The following is a 19,511-nucleotide window of genomic DNA, read 5'->3' on the forward strand; positions in this document are numbered from 1 at the left end:
ATATTTGTGTGTGTGTGTACAATTTATATATCAGTTTATATTTATATTAAATACTATTTTTTTAAGTACACAGTGTTTGATACCACATAAAATCAGTGCAAAATATATAAGTACCATTTTTCTGAATTAGCAAAACTTCCAGCACGGTCAGCGTATATGTGCAATATTTTCTGTTCATTCTACAAACTTATAGATACAGTGTTGTGGTAGCTTTGATGATATCAGAGAGGGCTATAGTGCTTTCTGGTTTTCAAGAGGTTAAACCTATATCTGACACCCTGACCCTGACTGTAATTGTAACCATAACCTTTAACCCCTAAACCTAAATAATAACGTGTTATTGGCAACATTTAGATATGCAATATTGGTACTGCTCTCTTGTATAGATATCCAAACCATCTATTTCCCTATCCATTGCAATTCAGTAAAATTTCAACAAAAATGCAGAGACCTTTAAAATACAACCTTTGATTAATCTGACTCGTGCCTCACATCTTTTGTTTGCATTAAATTGATGCTAAGTAAATGCAGATGATACTGGAACTGTTTACAAAGTTTAAATAGCTTGGGAGAACATACTGCTTTACTTATACAGCATTTTTCCCAAAGAGAAACACATGTATCAATTCTGTATCTTGTTATGTTGCGAAGGCAAAAATAATAATGTTACCAAAAGATCTAATTATCATCATAAAATTAAAATTGCAATTACTTACAGATCATTTTGCATTGCTTAAAATCAATACAAGTTTGGTAAATTTGTATTTATTTTTGGATAAAAAAATGTATAAAGGTTTTAAGTATCTAACTGGTCTGGAATGTTAGGGAAATGTTCCATTTATTCTGGATCTGATTACAGTAATTTAATTCACTTATAGCTAAGGCATGAGTAATCTATTAGTAATATTGTAATTTTCAATATGCCTCACTGTGTTTAAGGCATTGGAAGCCTAGGGCCAGAGACTTATTTCCGTCATATAGTATAAAAGCTATGTGATAATGTATCATTCTTTATATCAGGTGCCTATTTGATCTATGAGTTCATTTAACATTATATCATAGTGTCCCACTCATATGTTGTGGTTTAATTCATTATTATACTTGCACCCTGGGGGAAGGGACATAAAGATGCAAAAAAGCAAATGTGACGATCTGTGCCCTTCTGGAAACTAGCTGAACACACCTGGTGAGCCAGTGACAAGAGGCATATGTGTGTAGGCACCAATTAGCAGCTTGCTCCCATTGCCAATCTAGGTATGATTTTCAACAAAGGATACTAAGAAAATTAAATGCATTTGATAATACATATATTTTAATATTGACTAAAGGAATAGTCTAGTCAAAATTAAACTTTCATGGTTTATACAGAGCATATAATTTTAAGCAACTTTCTAATTTATTCCTATTATCAATTTATCTTCGTACTCTTGGTATCTTTATTTGAATGTAAGCTTAGAAGCCAACCCATTTTTGGTTCAGAACCTGGGTAGCGCTTGCTGATTGGTGGCTACATGTAGACACCAATCAGAAAGTGCTACACAGGTGCTGAACCAAAAACGAGCCAGTTCCTTTGCTTACATTCTTGGTTTTTCAACTAAAGATACCAAGAAAATGAAGAAAAATTGTTAATAGGAGTAAATTAGAAAGTTGCTTAAAAAAGTTGCACGCTCTATCTGAATCATGATAGTTTAATTTTGACTAGACTATTCCTTTAATCTATTTTAAATATTAAAGTATTGTTTTGATTTCTATGTCTCTTTAAAGTGAAGGTAAATTTTTATGAATAAGAGCCCGTTTTTTAAAAATACTATTAAAAACAGGAGCACTTTCATTCATAAAAGTTTATATTGCAACGGTTTTGCTAAAACATTTCACTTTTCTCTTCTTCCAAGCCGGACCAGCGATCCCCCACCCGCAGCTACTCTGTACTTACGTCAGCAATGACGAATCCGGCTTCCCCCAATCATGACTCCCCCCCCCCCCAGAGCACACATTTCCTGAGGCCATGCCATGATTGGAGGAAGCCGGTTTCGTTATTGCTGAGTAAGTACAGTATTTTAACAAAACCACTGCAATGTAAACTTTCATGAATGAAAGTGCCCCTGTTTTTAATAGGATTTTTAAAAAACGGCACTCATTCATGAAAATTTACCTTCACTTTAACTTACAAAAAATGGATGGCTGTGTTCTTTAAAGGGATATTAAACCCAATTTTTATTTTTATTTTATGATTCAGATAGAGCAGGCAATTTAAGCAACTTTCTAATTTACTCCTATTATCAATTTTTCTTTGTTCTCTTGGTATCTTTATTTGAATAGTAGGAATTTAAGCTTAGGAGCCCGTCCATTTTTGGTTCAGAACCTGTGTAGCACTTTCTGATTGGTATAGCCAATGTAACCACCAATCGGTAAGCGCTAACCAGGGTGCTGAACCAAAAATGGGCCGGCTCCTAAGCTTACATTATTGTTTTTTTAAATAAAGATACCAAGAGAATGAAGAAAAATGGATAGCAGAAGTAAATTAGAAAGTTGCTTAAAATTGCATGCCCTATCTAAATCATGAAAGAAAAAAATGTGGGTTTAATATCCCTTTAATTGCATGTTTATCCATAGAAGTGGTCTGTATGAACTAGAGGTAAATATCTAATTGTAGAACATTCATTTTATGTCAAGTGAAGTAGCAATGGAAAAACACCTAAGGGATAGTTAAAAAATTTGTCATCAGCTTACAAAAGTACAGATAAATACATGCAAGTATTATTCGGTAAGATCTGATCTCATTGCATAAATTAAAGACCAGTAACTATAAGCTTAGTGCTATATCAGCAATACTTTACAGATGTTTATGTAGGCCCCAGTAATGTGCCATCTGATGGTTCTCATCATAGTGTCTCTCCAGTGGTGGGATAGGATGTGATCCAGTACTGCTGCTCTGTTTGGGATATTCGCTCCACCGTACCCAGAACTTTATTGTCTCGTACACATTGGCCCATATTTCAGTCCATTAGTAGTTGTGTAAAAACTATGACTTTCACTTAGTTCTTACTTAGCTTCCTTTCCACAGCCTCCATTAGAGGCACCATTGAATTATGTACTGGGAAAATGTGATTGGCTAATGAAAAAGAGATGTAACTAGCATTTTATGGGAGGGGTGTTTGCAGACCCACATAGAAACCTAACAGAGAAAGTGAAACATGACAGCTAATTGGTTTGGCACTGGGTACAACTGCCATATGGTCAAATGCAGTTTGTTTTTTGTTATTCCGTTATAACAAATCAAGAAGCTCAATTAACATTGTGAAGTAATTTCATAGAATTTTTTTATTATTGTAGAATGAACATTAAAAAAAAAAAACATCCAACCAAATAAAGGGATATTAAAGAAATCAGAAATTAAGTGCTGTACTGCATAAAATCTTCATACAAAATAAAGGTTTTAAAAGCATTTAAAAGAACATTCTAGTGCATAAAATAACATGCTCAAATGTAATCCTTCTTGGAGCCACAGCTTGTGATTGGTGGGGTTGCGTGACTGCTGCTGCTGATTGGCTAACCATCTGTTTCCTGCTTGGGACCAAACAATCTCTGTGGTTCATATGTAGGACTTTAACTATATATCCAACATATAGTTGAAGCGCAAGTAGTGCACAGATCTAACAAATTAGAGCATGCAATTTGTACTAGAATTCACTGTTAAAACTGTAATTTTTGTGCAAAATGTGTTGTTTTGGAGTTTCCGTCCAGGGACACACCTTTTCAAGATCCTTTTGGGTGATGTCTTTTCTCTATCCTCTCTCTGATGATGTGGCCTGTTAATTAGCTCCTGCACATATCTAGCAGTCACTGTGAATTCTGCAGAAAGCATTTTAGGCTCTCTAGGGGCATTGGAAAACATAACATTTTTAGATTTAAATTACAGGAAAAACAAGCAAAAAAATAATGAAAGTGCAATGTAAAGTTTTTTTTCCTTCACTATGTTTAATAAACATTGTATAGGGAATTATATTTGAATGTAATATTTCTTTTATTTCAGTTTTAAATTAACATTCTTAATATATCCTAATTGTGTACAAATGTCATAGTGTAAAAAGTGATTGGAGTTATTTTTTATTAAAGCAGGAAAAGTTTGTGTTTATTACATTGTTAACTGAGCATGAGCGTAAATCTAAACCCTTAAACAGGGCATGAGAATTTTTTTTCAAATCTAGGAGCCAGATATGTATATACGCATACATTATATAATACCTCAATAGAAGTGGGGTTTGTGAGAGCCTATAAAGGATAAGGCTGCTGCAAGCACGGGACGGGAGCACCCATGGGAGTCTTGGGGACTTTAAACCAGGGTGCCAGTGGCTACCTGGCTCCTGGGTTTGTATAACACTGCCTTAAAAAGCACCATTTGCCATTTTACTTGATCAAGTAGGTTGACTTAGGGTTGATCAAGTAGGTTAAAAAATCATTTGAAAACTGGGTTTTCTGAAGGAATGGAATGGTCTTCTATTTAAAGACACCATTTGGGCAGCTCTTTTGATTAGTTGTGGAGAGTTTCTTACCTGTTTTATATCTGTCCCTAATTGTCCTCATCCGAAGAGATAGCTAAGGGGTTCGAATATTTACTTTATAGAAACTAAAGATTTAACCTTATTTCTTCAATATTTAAACACATCATTTTAAAAATATATATCTACATACTATTCTCAGGCTAATCTTTGCATTGAATATAAAATGTCTAGCATTTCTTTACTGTTTATGCCTCTAGTGTGAGTGTGTGTGGTACGTATATGTGCATGTATATGTACTTATTGTGTGTAGTGTGTATACCTGTATTAGATGGGTGCATTTAGCAGTTTCGGTCACTGCCGAATACTGATTTAGGAGGTTATTTTTGGTATTTCGCTCTTTTTGGAGCTGAATATCCTCCTGTGCAAATGAAACACACTTAAATCTGTGCATAACCAGATCTTAGTCTGTTTCACTTGCACAAGAAGATATTCAGCTCCGAAAAGAGCTGAATACCAAAAATAACCTCCTCCTTCCACATTTGGCAGTGAACGAACCTGTTAAAAGCACACGTCTATAGTGCATGTTTAGTTTGTGTTTAGTTTGTGTGTGTATGTGTGTGCGTGTTTAGTTTGTGTGTATGTGTGTGTGTGTATGTGTGTGCGTGTTTAGTTTGTGTGTGTGTGTATGTGTGTGTGCGTGTTTAGTTTGTGTGTGTGTATGTGTGTGCGTGTTTAGTTTGTGTGTGTGTATGTGTGTGCGTGTTTAGTTTGTGTGTATGTGTGTGTGTTTAGTTAGTGTGTATGTATGTTTAGTTTGTGTGTGTATGTGTGTGCGTGTTTAGTTTGTGTGTGTGTGTATGTGTGTGTGTGTTTAGTTTGTGTGTGTGTGTATGTGTGTGCGTGTTTAGTTTGTGTGTGTGTATGTGTGTGCGTGTTTAGTTTGTGTGTATGTGTGTGTGTTTAGTTTGTGTGTGTTTAGTTTGTGTGTGCGTGCTTAGTTTGTGTGTATGTGTGTGTGTTTAGTTTGTGGGTGTTTAGTTTGTGTGTGTGCATGCTTAGTTTGTGTGTGTGTGTATGCTTAGTTTGTGTGTGTGTATATGTGTGAGTGTGTGTGCATGTTTAGTTTGTGTGTGTGTGTGTATGTGTGTACGTATGTATGTGTGTGTGTGCATGTTTAGTGTTGTGTATGTGTGTTTGCATGTTTAGTGTTGTGGGAGTGTATGTGTGTGTGTTTAGTCTGTGTGTATCTGTGTGCGTCTTTAGTTTGTGTGTGTACATGTGTGTGTGAGAGTGTGTGCGTGTTTAGTTTGTGTGTGTGTTTAGTTTGTGTGTGTGTGTATGTGTGTGTGCGTGTTTGTGTGCGTGTGAGTGTGTGAGCATGTTTAGTTTGTGTGTGAGTGTGTGTGTGTATGGGGTGCCTGTTTAGTTTGTGTGTGTTTGCGTGTTTTGTTTGTGAGTGTGTGTCAGCAAAATGTTACATTTCTACTTGTTCCTTAGTTTTAAATTATAATTCTAAAACCTAAACACTTAGTTTTGTTAAATATTATGAATATATTTAGGTAATTCTGAAATATAAAACATTAGGCTTGTGGCTACAAAAGAATGATGGATGAAATGGTTTGTACAAAGTACATTTGCATGTCTAAAACAGGTCAGAAAACCTGCTTCCAGCACAGAATCCCAGGAAATATTTTCCACAACCGCTCTTTGGGCAGGATGTATAATTGAGAACAAACTGTGTATTCACTCTTTGATCCACAAACCTATCTCCAGTGGTTCCTATGGAAAATGCACAACATAACACAATGTAGAACTAATGGCAATGTATGTTCTGCAGTAAAAATTATACATTGGTTGGGAGTTTTTGCTGGATGTAAGCTTTTCTGGCTTGTGGGTAGATTCTATTATTTTTTAAAAGGATATTTGGTTTGATACATTTTAGGTATGGTAGCTAGCTACAATTGAATTGCACTCTATTTTGAATAGAAACATTTTTGCAATACACTTGTATTAGCCCCCCCAAAATGCAAAATGTTTGGTTAATAACAAACATACTTTTAAATAACAGGCCCTCTGTAGTGGTACATGACAGGATGATAGATCTGTACAGCCCTGTCATTACTGTTTCACATCTAGTATCCTTTGTATTTAGGAGGAGATATTATGTACCCTTGATCTTTAAAACTATGGTTATTAATTAAAAACAAATACCATGCTTCTAACTTTTTGGTAATGCTTCCGTACCTCTTTTATACCAACTTGCAGCCAAAACCACTGATCAGATACAATACGTGGTTGGCACCCTCTTTTATATTAGGTACATGCCCACGACCTCTGATTAGATGTATGCCAGCCTGAGCTTCCCCCTTTATTGCCTGCTACAAGTCAACATCAGTTGAGATGTCTTTATTTCTAGATACATGCCCAAGTCAAATCCCACCCAGGAGTTTACCCTTAATCCAAGCTACATGTCTGGGCAACCTTTTTTTAATGCCAACTGCATGCCTCATCATACCCCGCACAAGATGCTTGTGCCAGCAACCCATTTAACCCATTTGCTGACAGTATGGACTGCAGTGTACTGCTTAACATTTACAGCCCTGTCATTACTGTTTCACATCTAGTATCCTTTGTATTTAGGAGGAGATATTATGTACCCTTGATCTTTAAAACTATGGTTATTAATTAAAAACAAATACCATGCTTCTAACTTTTTGGTAATGCTTCCGTACCTCTTTTATACCAACTTGCAGCCAAAACCACTGATCAGATACAATACGTGGTTGGCACCCTCTTTTATATTAGGTACATGCCCACGACCTCTGATTAGATGTATGCCAGCCTGAGCTTCCCCCTTTATTGCCTGCTACAAGTCAACATCAGTTGAGATGTCTTTATTTCTAGATACATGCCCAAGTCAAATCCCACCCAGGAGTTTACCCTTAATCCAAGCTACATGTCTGGGCAACCTTTTTTTAATGCCAACTGCATGCCTCATCATACCCCGCACAAGATGCTTGTGCCAGCAACCCATTAAACCCATTTGCTGACAGTATGGACTGCAGTGTACTGCTTAACATTTATAGCCCCTTATGTTCTCTTCCGTTTTCCTATAACAAATAGGTTGCATTAATATACAGTAGTTATAGATAAGCATTGTTTTTTCGGTAAGTTTATATTTCATTTTTTAATATCATCTAGCTATAGGGACCGTTTAGTACGGTGTTCTGTCGAGAACACCAATCTGTCGAAAACTCCAATCTGACATCACATACATCTGATTGGTCCGTGTCCTATGAGTGACAGGATTCACAACCAATCAGATAGGCCCTGTTTTCGCCTATCTTCACTATCTATTTTGCCTCCGCCTGGGCGGTTCAAAATGGATGAAGACCCCCTTGTTAACCTTATTCCCCAAGGTTTACTTGGGGTGTATGCCAAAGGGTCTGCGGTGGCCCCCCAGACAGAGGCAAAACAGATATTAAAATAAAAGAGTCACCGGAAGTGACGTCAGATTGGAGTTTTTGATGAATTGGAGTTCTCGACAGAGCAACTGCATTATTACAGAGTAATTATTTTTCTAAGTTTAATGCCCATATAAGGAGAGAAAGTTAAAAGACCATTAAACACAGTAGACTAGCTTAATCAATAAATGCATTATAAAATAGACGTGGAATATATGTGGAAGCACTTAGTTTGAATAGTTTTATTTTCCTTCCCACTGCATCATGTGATAGCCATCAGCTAATCCCAAAATGCATATTCTTATATTCTTTGAATCTTGCACATGCTCAGTAGGAGCTGGTGCCTGAGAAAGTGTGCATATAAAAAGATTGTGCACCCTCGGATAATGAATGTAAATTGGTAAGTTGTTTAAAATTGTATCCTCTGCCTAAATTGTGAAAGTTTAATTTTGACTTTAGTGTTCCCTTAAAGGGACATTAAAACAGTAAATACATTTTATAAGCATAGTATTGAGGTTATTTCCTGCCTCCTTGTAGTCATGGTTGCCGCCATTTTAAAATCTAGCTTTCACTACTTTCCATTACTGATTTGCACATATGCAGCATCTGACCTTCAGATACGTGCAGTGTAACCTAGGTTCCAAATGAGAAGAATATGCATGAAATGTATTTAGTGTTCATTGTTTGTTTAATGCATGTTAGTTTCTGTTACACCACAGTTATCCTACATAACAATTTTATCTTCAAGAAACATGATATATCCAGATAGAGCAGGCAGTTTTAAAAGTCTTTTCACTTTACTTCTTTTATCAAATGTACTTTGTTCTATTTGTATCCTTTGTTGAAAAACATACCTAGGTAAGCTCAGAAGCAGCATTACTGAAGCTAGCTGGTGATTAGTGGCCTCTTTTCTTTGACTTATCAGAGCCCTATGCAGGCGTTAAACATATAGTTATATGCAAACAATAATGCAGTAAGAAAAACACATTACAGTATATTATTATATTTTTATCTAATTTATGTACCTTGTGCTCATTATTATTTTTCACCCATCTGAAGTTTTCCTAGAGCTATTTCCAACCTTTATTTTGTTAAGAGTTACAGTAAATTAATAGCAGCAACATTTTGTGAAATTAATGTTTAGTCATTTGATTTCCATGTTCTGTTCAGAGACTGAAAAAAATGCTCAATATGAAAACAAATGATATATGTATGCAAATATTTTAGAATATAACTAAAATGACACAGATATATATGTCTTGTTTGTCTAACATAAACAAAAGAAAAACCTTTTGATCCACAAATGTTCTCATACATTTTTGCAGTGTTTATAGGAAAAAGAAAACAAAAGCTGAAGATATATGTTAAAAGCGTGCAGACAAATGATAAATCTTACAGTGTATTCATTTCAATTTAAATTCTGTCAACAATGGCCGCTATAAATACATAAATCTATGAACTGGATAAACATCCTTATCAAAATGGCTGTCTGAGAAATTTTTACTTTTCATTTTATTTTTCTATAAAGCTATTTCTGAAGCTGTGGAAATGTTATAAGAAGCCTTGTTTCTTTCTGCTTTTCTCATTTGCAAGCAGTTCATGCTGATGTTAAACACAGTTCTAAGATACCGTAACTTCAAAGAGGGTGAAGCAGAAAATAGATAGCAGATGCACAAGGAACAAAAATCTTTCTCAGGGCTAAATGCTTATACATTATCTTTACTCAGTAAAGTAGAAACATTTGGACAAACATATTGCTTGAATCATATTTTGCAGATAGGAAGTTAAAATATAATTTTATTAGTTTTTGCTTGTAGAATTAGTTGAGTTTTGGAATGTACATATTGCAGTTTTCCTTAAAGGGCCAAAAATGCAAAAAAAAATACAAAATTGCTTGTGCTTATTTCAGGGCCATCTTTAATATTGACTAGACCCTGGGCAAACATTCTCTTGCTGCCCCCCCCCCCCCCCCAATGCAATTTTGCTCTCCACCCCAACATCACACAAAAACAACTAAATCATTTTTTTTTTTAAATTTTTTTATTATTAGCCAGTTATTATTATTAGTGGATCATCCACTGCTGGGCTAATCATTTAAAAAAAAAATTGCAATATGTGAAACTGGACCTAAGCAGTACTAATAAGTAAATAAATATATAAATTCCTCCACTGTGGATTCATTTAATATGCTTTTGAATGTGATTCTGGTGTGAGGTTAGCTGGTTAAAGAGATTTAGGAAAGCCAACAGGAGCAAAGCAAGGTAAAGACTGAGGAGGAAGCATGGAGGTGCAGACAAATATAAGTTTACTGACTGGAAAAGCAGAACTACTATGTGAAGCTGTAAAATCTGAGACAGAAAAAAAAAACCTATAAAAATAAACCTTACCTTAATGTGTGAAGTACCAGCATGAGACTATACATCAGCCACAGCAGCACATGTCACTTCTTTGCTAGGAACAAGTTCCCTCTCACCCTGCACTAGACAGTGCTGCATGGGGGAGGGGCATGTGTGCACTCACTTATTCTTCCCACTAAAACCTTTCTACAAAGCAATGTTCTCCTAACAAACTTCTGTTAGTTGATCTTAGAGTCACAGCAGAAAGAGCAGGGCTAAGGGGACCAGCAGACTGGATGCTGTCTGCTGAAGGCTGCATGGATACAGTGTGAGATGAGTCACACAGCATCAAGACTGAAGAGAGCAGTGTGTGCAGCTGCACAGATGCTCAAATCCTCACGTGCCTGTCGCTCCAGCTTTCTGCTGCATGTGCCTACAGTCAGCCCTACCCAGAAACATCCCCACCACCAGAGCAGTTACCTGGTAACAGTGGTAACCCCAGAAGGACCTTTTCTGATGCAGTGGGATTGGCTGGATGCCGAGTTAGGGATTAGCATTCAGTGCTGTACAGTGCACATCTAAAACAGCACATGACACTAGCTTGGCATGTCACATGACACCAGCAAGGTCTGGCACAGTTTCTCACAAATAAATATAAACAGAGAGTTTTTGACTGTGACAGTATTTGGACTGACTGTGTGTGTCCACCATATCACATGACATCAGCAGTCTGGCATGACTCCTATGATTAAGTGCCAAGCATAGGCACGAAACATGTAAGGAGGTTCCTATCCTGCTACCCTTTGTATCTATATATATTTTGCCTAATGGCTTTTTAATGGATCAATAAAGTATTGTATTTTTAAACATACAATTTTTTTTGCCTCTGCTTGTTGCTGCCGCACTCTTTGTTTTTCATGCTGTATTACAGCAGCGGAACCGGCTGCTAACAGCGGCGTGCACCCCCTGTGCTCCACTACCACTTTCCCCTTACACACTTCCGGTTTGGATACTAACCGGCTTGGGGCTTTGAGCGGTACGGCGTTCATGGACATGACTCTTGGGCCCCTCAACAAAGACAGGGCCCAGGGCAGCTGCCCCTTTTGCCCTGTGTTAAAGACGGCCCTGGCTTATTTGTTAGAGCAGGGGTAGGCAAACTATGGCAGGGGTAGGCAATACTTTTAAATGCTTAAAACGTAATCATAATAAGAATATTCTGTGACTCGTGAAAATTATAAAAAATAAATTTTTTATTCTCCATTAGTAAAGTTTTACTGATAAACAGTCACTCTCATTTGTTTATGCATGGTCTCGTTTCCGCGATCAGTGGCAGAGTTAAGTAGTTTCAACAGAGAGTGTATGTCCCGTTTTCATCAATGTTCACTACTACCCCTACAATATACGTTGGCACAATATTCCAATCTATAAGATTACAACAGTAAGAAAAATTTGAAAACTTAAAATTGAAACTTATCACAGCAAATTTTCTTTACAAACATATAAATGAGGCTGCAACCAAAGTAACTTTATGAGTGGTCCATTTGTCATAAAGTTTAAGTTCAATCAATAAAAATATGTGGAAATTTGTTTTCTCTCATGTGATAGAAGTGCCTAAAAATATTCAGGATTTTGCCTCTTGGCCTGCAAAACCTAAAATATTTACTATCTTGCCTTTAGAGAAAAAGTTTGTTGACCACTGGGTTAGAACATGCAATGTTTGCATAGCTAACCTGAGGTAATTATGTGTTTAATTCCTGCATTTAAACACATAGGTAGAGCCCCAGAAGCCTTTAGATCTACAAGCAGTTAATGGCTGGTGATTGGCAAGTATGTTCAGGCCGTGTGTACCCTGCATGGGTGCTGTGCTGTTTTGAGTTAAAAAATGCGCACAATTATATGTTTCATAGTTATATCTGCATAAATGTATCAGTGTAGACTATATGTTATATGGTTATCTGTTTCTAGTGTGACTGGGCAGACATTTTTTTGCAAAGAGAAAATTGTGTTTATTTAAAGAAACTTGAGAATGAACCTATGTGAATTTCTACACAACTGATTGGTAATTTATTTCTGAAGTACATAATTAACAATCTCTCTGAGGAGTTTGATTAAGGACAAGTCATTTTCTGTGCAGTCTATAATAATACAAAATGGCAGGTGAAATTACTCTGACCTATAATAGCAATTGAATTGTGCACAGGCCCTGCAGGAGCACTTTACTTTATATTTGGAGTTGTCATCTTTTCATATTTACTTTATCAAGTACAGGTGTAGGCTTCGGATTGCCAAATCAAAAATCATCTTGTGTTTCTTTTATTTTCCAGTCTTGATGTGCTGTGTAAAGTATCTTTTTCTTTTTTATAATGGGGGGGTCGCATTGTAAATATAGGGATTTGTTACTAAACAAAGGGGAAATAAAACAATCAGACTAAGTAATGTGAATCATTTTGCTTTATTAGTGGATTTCCAAGGAAAACAGGCAGGACTGCCCGGATATCTTCAGATGAAGAGATACAGGGAACAAAGGATGCAGTGATACAGGATCTGGAGAGAAAGCTTCGTTTCAAAGATGATCTTCTGAACAATGGGCAGCCGGTATTACTTTTAAATAGCACTTGATTTGTAAAGACTGACGTACTATGGCTGTTTGCAGTGCTTAAAGTGAATAAAACTGCAATAATAAAATGCTCTAATGCGCCTTACTGCACTATTGCCTGTCTATACATTTGTATCCCAGAGTTAAACTACCTTATTTATATCATCGCTAGTGAGGTAATACACGGCCGTTTCAGAGCTCAACATGGCTGGTGGTTGTGCACTTGTTCCTCTTGCTATTGGCTCATTGGCTCATGTTTAGCTCCAGACCAGTAGTGCATTGCAAGCCAAAAAGCTAACTTCAGTTCAGCCTAATGCTGCAATTCATTAGATCATTTTATTTTTGCAGCTATATGACCACTTCCAGTTATAAATACGGTAAAGCAACTGGAACCACTTTAAACTTGGACAAGATATAAAATAAATGTGGCATATTTTAACTTTACCACCTTATATTTATGCTCCTCTGTTAGTACCTTGGGGGAGTTCTCGTAATGGGGTAGAATTGGTAAATGGCTGAAATGGTAGATAAAGTGTGTTTGTTTGGTGTGTTTTTTTTTTTAATTAAGGTTTTGCCATTAGATGTAGAAAAAAAAACAAAAGCAGATGAAGTACAAAAGAAGAATTGCTGAATATAGCAGACATGGTATGAGAGTTCTCTAGTTTTACATATTATTTTAGGCATTTACATAAGGCATTCAGTGCTAAAATGTAACTCACATGTCAGACCATGGTACAGGGACATTTATATGTGAGGATAGAGGGATAATAAACAAAGAGATACAAGCAGCGAGGAAGGGATACGCACACAGACACAAGGATTTATGTACATAGTTAATGTTTTATTTTGTGTTTAGAAATTGACCTATGAGGAGAAAATGGCTCGTCGATTGCTTGGAGCTGACAATGTTGCAACAGTATTTAACATACAGGACCAAGATGAGGATGCAAATACACTGGTACTTACAGTTCCTTATATTTATCATTTACACAATGTTACTGAAAAAAATAGTTCTTTTTGGTCTTATTGTATGTGATATGTAAACGCAATTATCTTCTTTATGCTTTTTTATTTTTTTTCCATACATATAAAACATGTCACTTTTCTAAGAGGTTTGTAGGAAATATAGGTAGACTTGATGGGCCCATGTCAATTATCTGCCGTCCAAATCTATTTCTCTATTAAGTGATTTGAAGAAATATATATAAAATTGATCCCTGATATCCTTGTCCTGGTAATGCTTTCTAAATACCATTGCTTTGCTAGAAGTTCTATACTTAGTCTGCAACTATATTGATTTTTTTTATTTCTGGTCAGCAAAGCATTCTGGGCTTACACCCTTTGACTGCCAGAAGACTCTTCTTGCAGAAACAAGTGTGTGTGTGAAGAACAATAAAATATGGCTTAGTGAGCCCTGCTCCAGAACACACACATGACAGGATTTAGAAAGAATTGTGTTTGAGCTAATTGAGTTTAGACATTCTGATTATGTCACACATACACCCTGGCCTGTTAAAGCCCTTAAAGGGGCATTAAAATCTAGTTTAAATTTTGCATAGAATAAGATAAATTAATGAATATAAAAAAGCAGTGTGGCAATATACATGCATTATTTATTTTGCTTGCTTCCTCTGTGAAATACCTTGCTTTTGCTATAAAAAGTATGCATGTCTCGTCCTCTCTAGAGAGGCTGGAAGCCAGATTTTGCAACAAAATGCTGCAAACTCTTACATAACTATGCAATGAATGCTTAGAGTAGTGCAAAAATGAATTCATAATTGGCCCAGATTTGATACAATAAAAGGAGATTACATAAATATACCCACCAGGGTTTTCAATTTGTTTGTTACCTCAATGTGCAGAAATTTGCAAACTGTTTAAAAAATAACAGTTTTAAAGTCTTTTAAAACATTTCTGACTAGATTACAAGTGGAGCACTAATTTAATGTGCGCCCATAAATGGGCAAATTTGCATTGGCATTGAGCTTTACTTCTAATACCAGCGCACATTTTTTGTGCGCTGGTATTATGAATGTTGCTCTTGCGAAAGCACCATTTTTGCGCTCCACTCGTAATCTAAGCCATATTTTGTAGGCAGATCTTTTGTAATTCTGTAACAAACTTCTAGTATATACTATGTATTTATAGATAGATGTGCATAACTGTTATACTGCATACTTCTCAAATCCCTGTCCTGTTTTCCATCTACAATAATTGTATTACTATCGCTTTTATCTTCTTTTCTGCCTTTGTAGGAAGTTTCCTCTCTTGATGCTCCTGCAGAGAGTCCTAATGATTCCCAAAAGGTTATTCTTCTGTCTTTCTACGTGTTCTTTTCTAGATTTCTGCACATTGGTTTAATGCTATTACCTGGCTACAATACATTGTAGATTTAAAATTCTATGTTATGTGTGTGTGAACATTGTATTCAGTGCTAACCAATACTTCATTAAATAAATCTCTAGATTTCCCTGCATGATCTTTTGTGTAGATATAAGGCAACAATTTACAGAAATGCAACGTTTAAAATTATTAATAACTATGTTCAGTATTTATTAGAAACCTTAAAAAAAAAGACTTAATATAGTTGAGGTCACTTTGCAGCATGTCCGTGTCACTTGCACTATAAAAGCAGTAATTGCATGACCTCACTGCGTTGTTTGCTTTCACTAATTACTTTTAAGTACACAGCAGTTATCCACCTTTAGTGACTCACTCGTCAACGGTGCCATTGCAGTTAAGGGACCAATCATATTCCGTGCCATTCAATGCCAGCATTTAAAGGGGCCATCAGACTGCTGCTTCTTAAACCACTTCCCCACCTGTTATGTGGCACATGTCAATCCCCCCAGACTTTATAACCGCATAGATAGACGGCCCTTGCTCGCATGCAATTGGCTGCGTGCAAGCATGGGGCAGTATTGCACACTAGCTGTAGTGTGCAATGGTAAATGCAGGCAGCATATTGCGAAGCAGAGTGGACACCTTACTTTCTTAAATATGCCCCGTAGTAGAAAGTTAAATGAACAAAAAACTTGAAATGCATGAGCAGGCGTAGGTTTTGAATGAGGATGCACGCGCCAAATGTACATTTGCACTGTGCACAGTAAAAGCTCTCAGTGAAACACTGATAACATTTACTGTAAGCATTTTTGTTAATACATGTGTACTGGCAAATAAGCTTCTTTTAAAAGCCGGAATGCATTCAATTACATTTCAACTTTTTAGTTTTATGTCCCTATATGAAACTGGCAATTTAAAGGGGCAGTCTAGGCCAAAATAAACTTTCATGATTCAGATAGAGCATGTAATTTTAATTTTTTTTCCGATTTACTTGTATCACCAATATTGCTTTGTTCTCTTGGTATTCTTAGTTGAAAGCTTAACCTAGGAGGTTCATATGCTAATTTCTTAGACCTTGAAGCCCACCTCTTTCAGATTGCATTTTAACAGTTTTTCACCATTAGAGGGTGTTAGTTCACGTATTTCATATAGATAACACTGTGCTCGTGCACGAGACGTTATCTGGGAGCAGGCACTGATTGGCTAGACTGCAAGTCTGTCAAAAGAACTGAAAAAAGGGGCAGTTTGCAGAGGCTTAGATACAAGATAATCACAGAGGTTAAAAGTGTATTATTATAAATGTGTTGGTTATGCAAAACGGTGAAATGGGTAATAAAGGGATTATCTATCTTTTAAAACAATAAAAATTCTGGTGTAGACTGTCCCTTTAAACCATTTAAAAAATAATTTTGTTTCAGCTTTAAAGAACCAACGTATTAAAGTGTTAACATTTACAAAGAAATCAGTTTTACAGCAATTGTGTTATTTACAGTATATCTGGTCCACATTCCAAAAAACTTTGCAATCTTGCAGTCCTAAGAGGCAGTATATTATAATCACTCATTAGAAACTTTCAGCAACTGCCTGCTCAAAACAACTAGAAGTGAGCGCAGCTCTGTCTCTGTTAGAGCTCTGCAGAGGAAAGATTTGGGTGAGCGATCACTTTCAGAAGGACAAAAATAAAAGTAAATTCTGGAGGCACTATTGGAAGAGTAATTTAAAAGGTGCATCTATACAACAGGGGATTGTCAAAGATTCTAAAGCGTTATTATAGTTTACTTGATCTGAGGATGGAAATATGCGTTCTGTCACTTTAAAGGGACATGAAACACAATGATTTAGATAGAGTATACAATAAAAAAAATGCTGCTATTATCAAATTTGCTTTGTTGTCATGGTATTCTTTGTTGAAGGGATACCTAGATAGGTAGTGTGCACATGTCTGAAGCACTACATGGCATGAAGAAGTACTGCCATCTAGTGCTCTTGTAAATGTATTACATTCTTAAAAAACTGCTGCCATTTAGTGCTGCAGATACGTGCATGCTCCTGATCTTATCTCCCTGCTTTTCAACAAGGGATACCAAAGTAAATTTGATAATAAAAGTAAATTGGAAAGTTGTTTAAAATGTAATGCTCTGTCTGAATCATGAAAGAAAAGTTTGTGGTTTCTTGTCCCTTTAATACACTGTGTGGAGTAGTTTGGCCATCCCCATTATTCATTAGACAAAAGTAGAAGTAGTCGCATCCTATTTAAAATAATATCAATGTGGAAATCACAGCTGTTACATCATTTTAGAGAAATCTGAAACTAAATAACAGAAAATACTGGGAATTCCAAAGCTAAATCAAGAGGGGGAACACTAAGCTATGTCCGTTATATATAAATATAAATCAGAATTTTAGTGATTGAAATACAAGGGGAAAATAGCAAAGTTCACAAATTCTAAAATGTAAATTATAAAACATGGTTTGTGATAATGTTATTAGTATCAATGTACTTGAATCATTTTGGACATCAGTGTTTAAATGTGTAAAATGCTAATTTGTAATCTATTTTGCACTGGTTTGTTTCAACAAGCAATCCGTTCTGTTATTACAGTCTAGAGACAGTAGCATGATGTAAAGTAGTGGTCTCAAAGTACCGGCCCCAGGGCCATATGCAGCCCTCAAGATAGTTTCATCTGGCCCTTCCTTGTTAAATAGGTAAACAATTGATATCAGCTTTTTTTTAGGATTCTAAGAGTTGTAACTAGTTGATGTTCTATATAGGCAATCACAAGATAAATATAAAGACAAATGTCCAGTTTAGACTCCCACCATGCACTGCTTGGATAAATGTCACTTTTTACATTGTTATACAATTCCAGAATGATCACTTCATTTGGCACTCAAGATAAATATAGACAACTGTGTATGTCTATTGTGGGCTACAACTGACACCGTGCACTACTACTTGGGTAAATGTCACTTCCAGTTCTTAGTATATTCAGTTCCGGAGCACTCCCCCATGGGAGAAGAATTCATGGCCAGTGGCCCTCAGATACATTGAGCTTGATACCCCATAAAGTATAGCACAGTAATGAGCAACGTGTTTCATTCTATACATACGTGCATGTACGCTGTGTTGCTCCTCTTGTAACATAGTAGATGAGGTTGAAAAAAGACAGTCCATCGAGTTCAACCTATACAAATCTAATATAATATCTAATAAAGAAATTTCCGTCATAATGTGCTTGAGAGCACTTTAATTTTGAATAGAATCAGTTTTTTTGTACTGTATTACACTTGTAACAGCAACAATATCTTTAGTTTAAGCTGTGACTCTTTCAGGGCTCGATGATCAAAAACTCGCCGGCATAGAGAGAAATCCTGCAAAATCTTTAGGGGCTTTCATGAGCATTATATTGTGGGTGTCTCTCCTGAAGATAAACAGCTCTCAAACTAAACTTTGCATTCTATAATTATCTTAGGGACTTTGCTGTACTCACAAGACTTGTTAGATAATCTTGCGAGAATAGAGAGCTTTAGATCACGGGGCCTTCAGTGAGAGCTTGTACTGTGCATGGTACATGGAGCATATCTAGATCTAATCGGTGCACCAATTTTTTAAACAGCTTAATCTCAGTCAATGCCGTCACAATATGAGGCGCCACTGTCTCTCTGAGCAGAAAAGCTGTGTGAAATACGAGTGCATATCTAGATATGCTTTACTTGCATGTGTACAGTAAAATCAAAGTGTTTGAAAGCATTTAATAGAAACATTTTTGCTAATTCAGATGTAAGGCAAAAATACTTTTACTCAAAATTGGAATTCATTGATTTGTGCACTTCAGTTTTAGATAAAAAGTCCCTTTAATTTGATCTTAGTATTAGCCTGAAATTCTGTACAATTTAGCTCTTTGCTGCAATTAATGATTTTATTGTGCTGGCATGGCTCATTAAGGTGCCCCTGCAAAGAGAAGCATACAAAACATATGTTAGCAAATATTGGTGTTGATTGCAATCGTTCCGTTTTTTTTCCCGATATTGCTAAAACAGGAATGGCTATTTTTTGTTGTTTTATTTGTTTCATTTACAAATTGATCAAATATTTCTGAGTCAAACACTGACGACGTTTCTAACTCACACAAGATTCAATATTCATTTTCCTACAATGGAACTCAGAACTACTGATAATGGATGCCGTCTGAAAACCAACACGGATTCATGAAATCTGTGTGTGTGTGTTTTGCAATTGAGTAGAGTATTGTGAAATAATCAGAATTCC

At 36.1% G+C, this 19,511-nt stretch overlaps 1 protein-coding gene across 4 annotated transcripts in view; it reads left to right on the forward strand.

Annotated features, from left to right (window-relative positions):
* Positions 1-19,511, forward strand: part of PALLD (palladin, cytoskeletal associated protein) — a 641,289-nt gene that overhangs the window by 571,533 nt on the left and 50,245 nt on the right. For 3 of the 4 annotated variants that reach the window (XM_053703808.1, XM_053703810.1, XM_053703811.1), the window contains 3 exons: positions 12,762-12,897; positions 13,755-13,856; positions 15,154-15,204. In XM_053703808.1, coding sequence (XP_053559783.1) covers positions 12,762-12,897; positions 13,755-13,856; positions 15,154-15,204 — 289 coding nt within the window. The remainder of the gene's footprint in view (positions 1-12,761; positions 12,898-13,754; positions 13,857-15,153; positions 15,205-19,511) is intronic. The other variant, XM_053703809.1, reaches the window with a different exon arrangement.

Source organism: Bombina bombina, chromosome 2 (assembly GCF_027579735.1).
Source record: "Bombina bombina isolate aBomBom1 chromosome 2, aBomBom1.pri, whole genome shotgun sequence".
NCBI classification, from domain to species: Eukaryota; Metazoa; Chordata; class Amphibia; order Anura; family Bombinatoridae; genus Bombina; species Bombina bombina.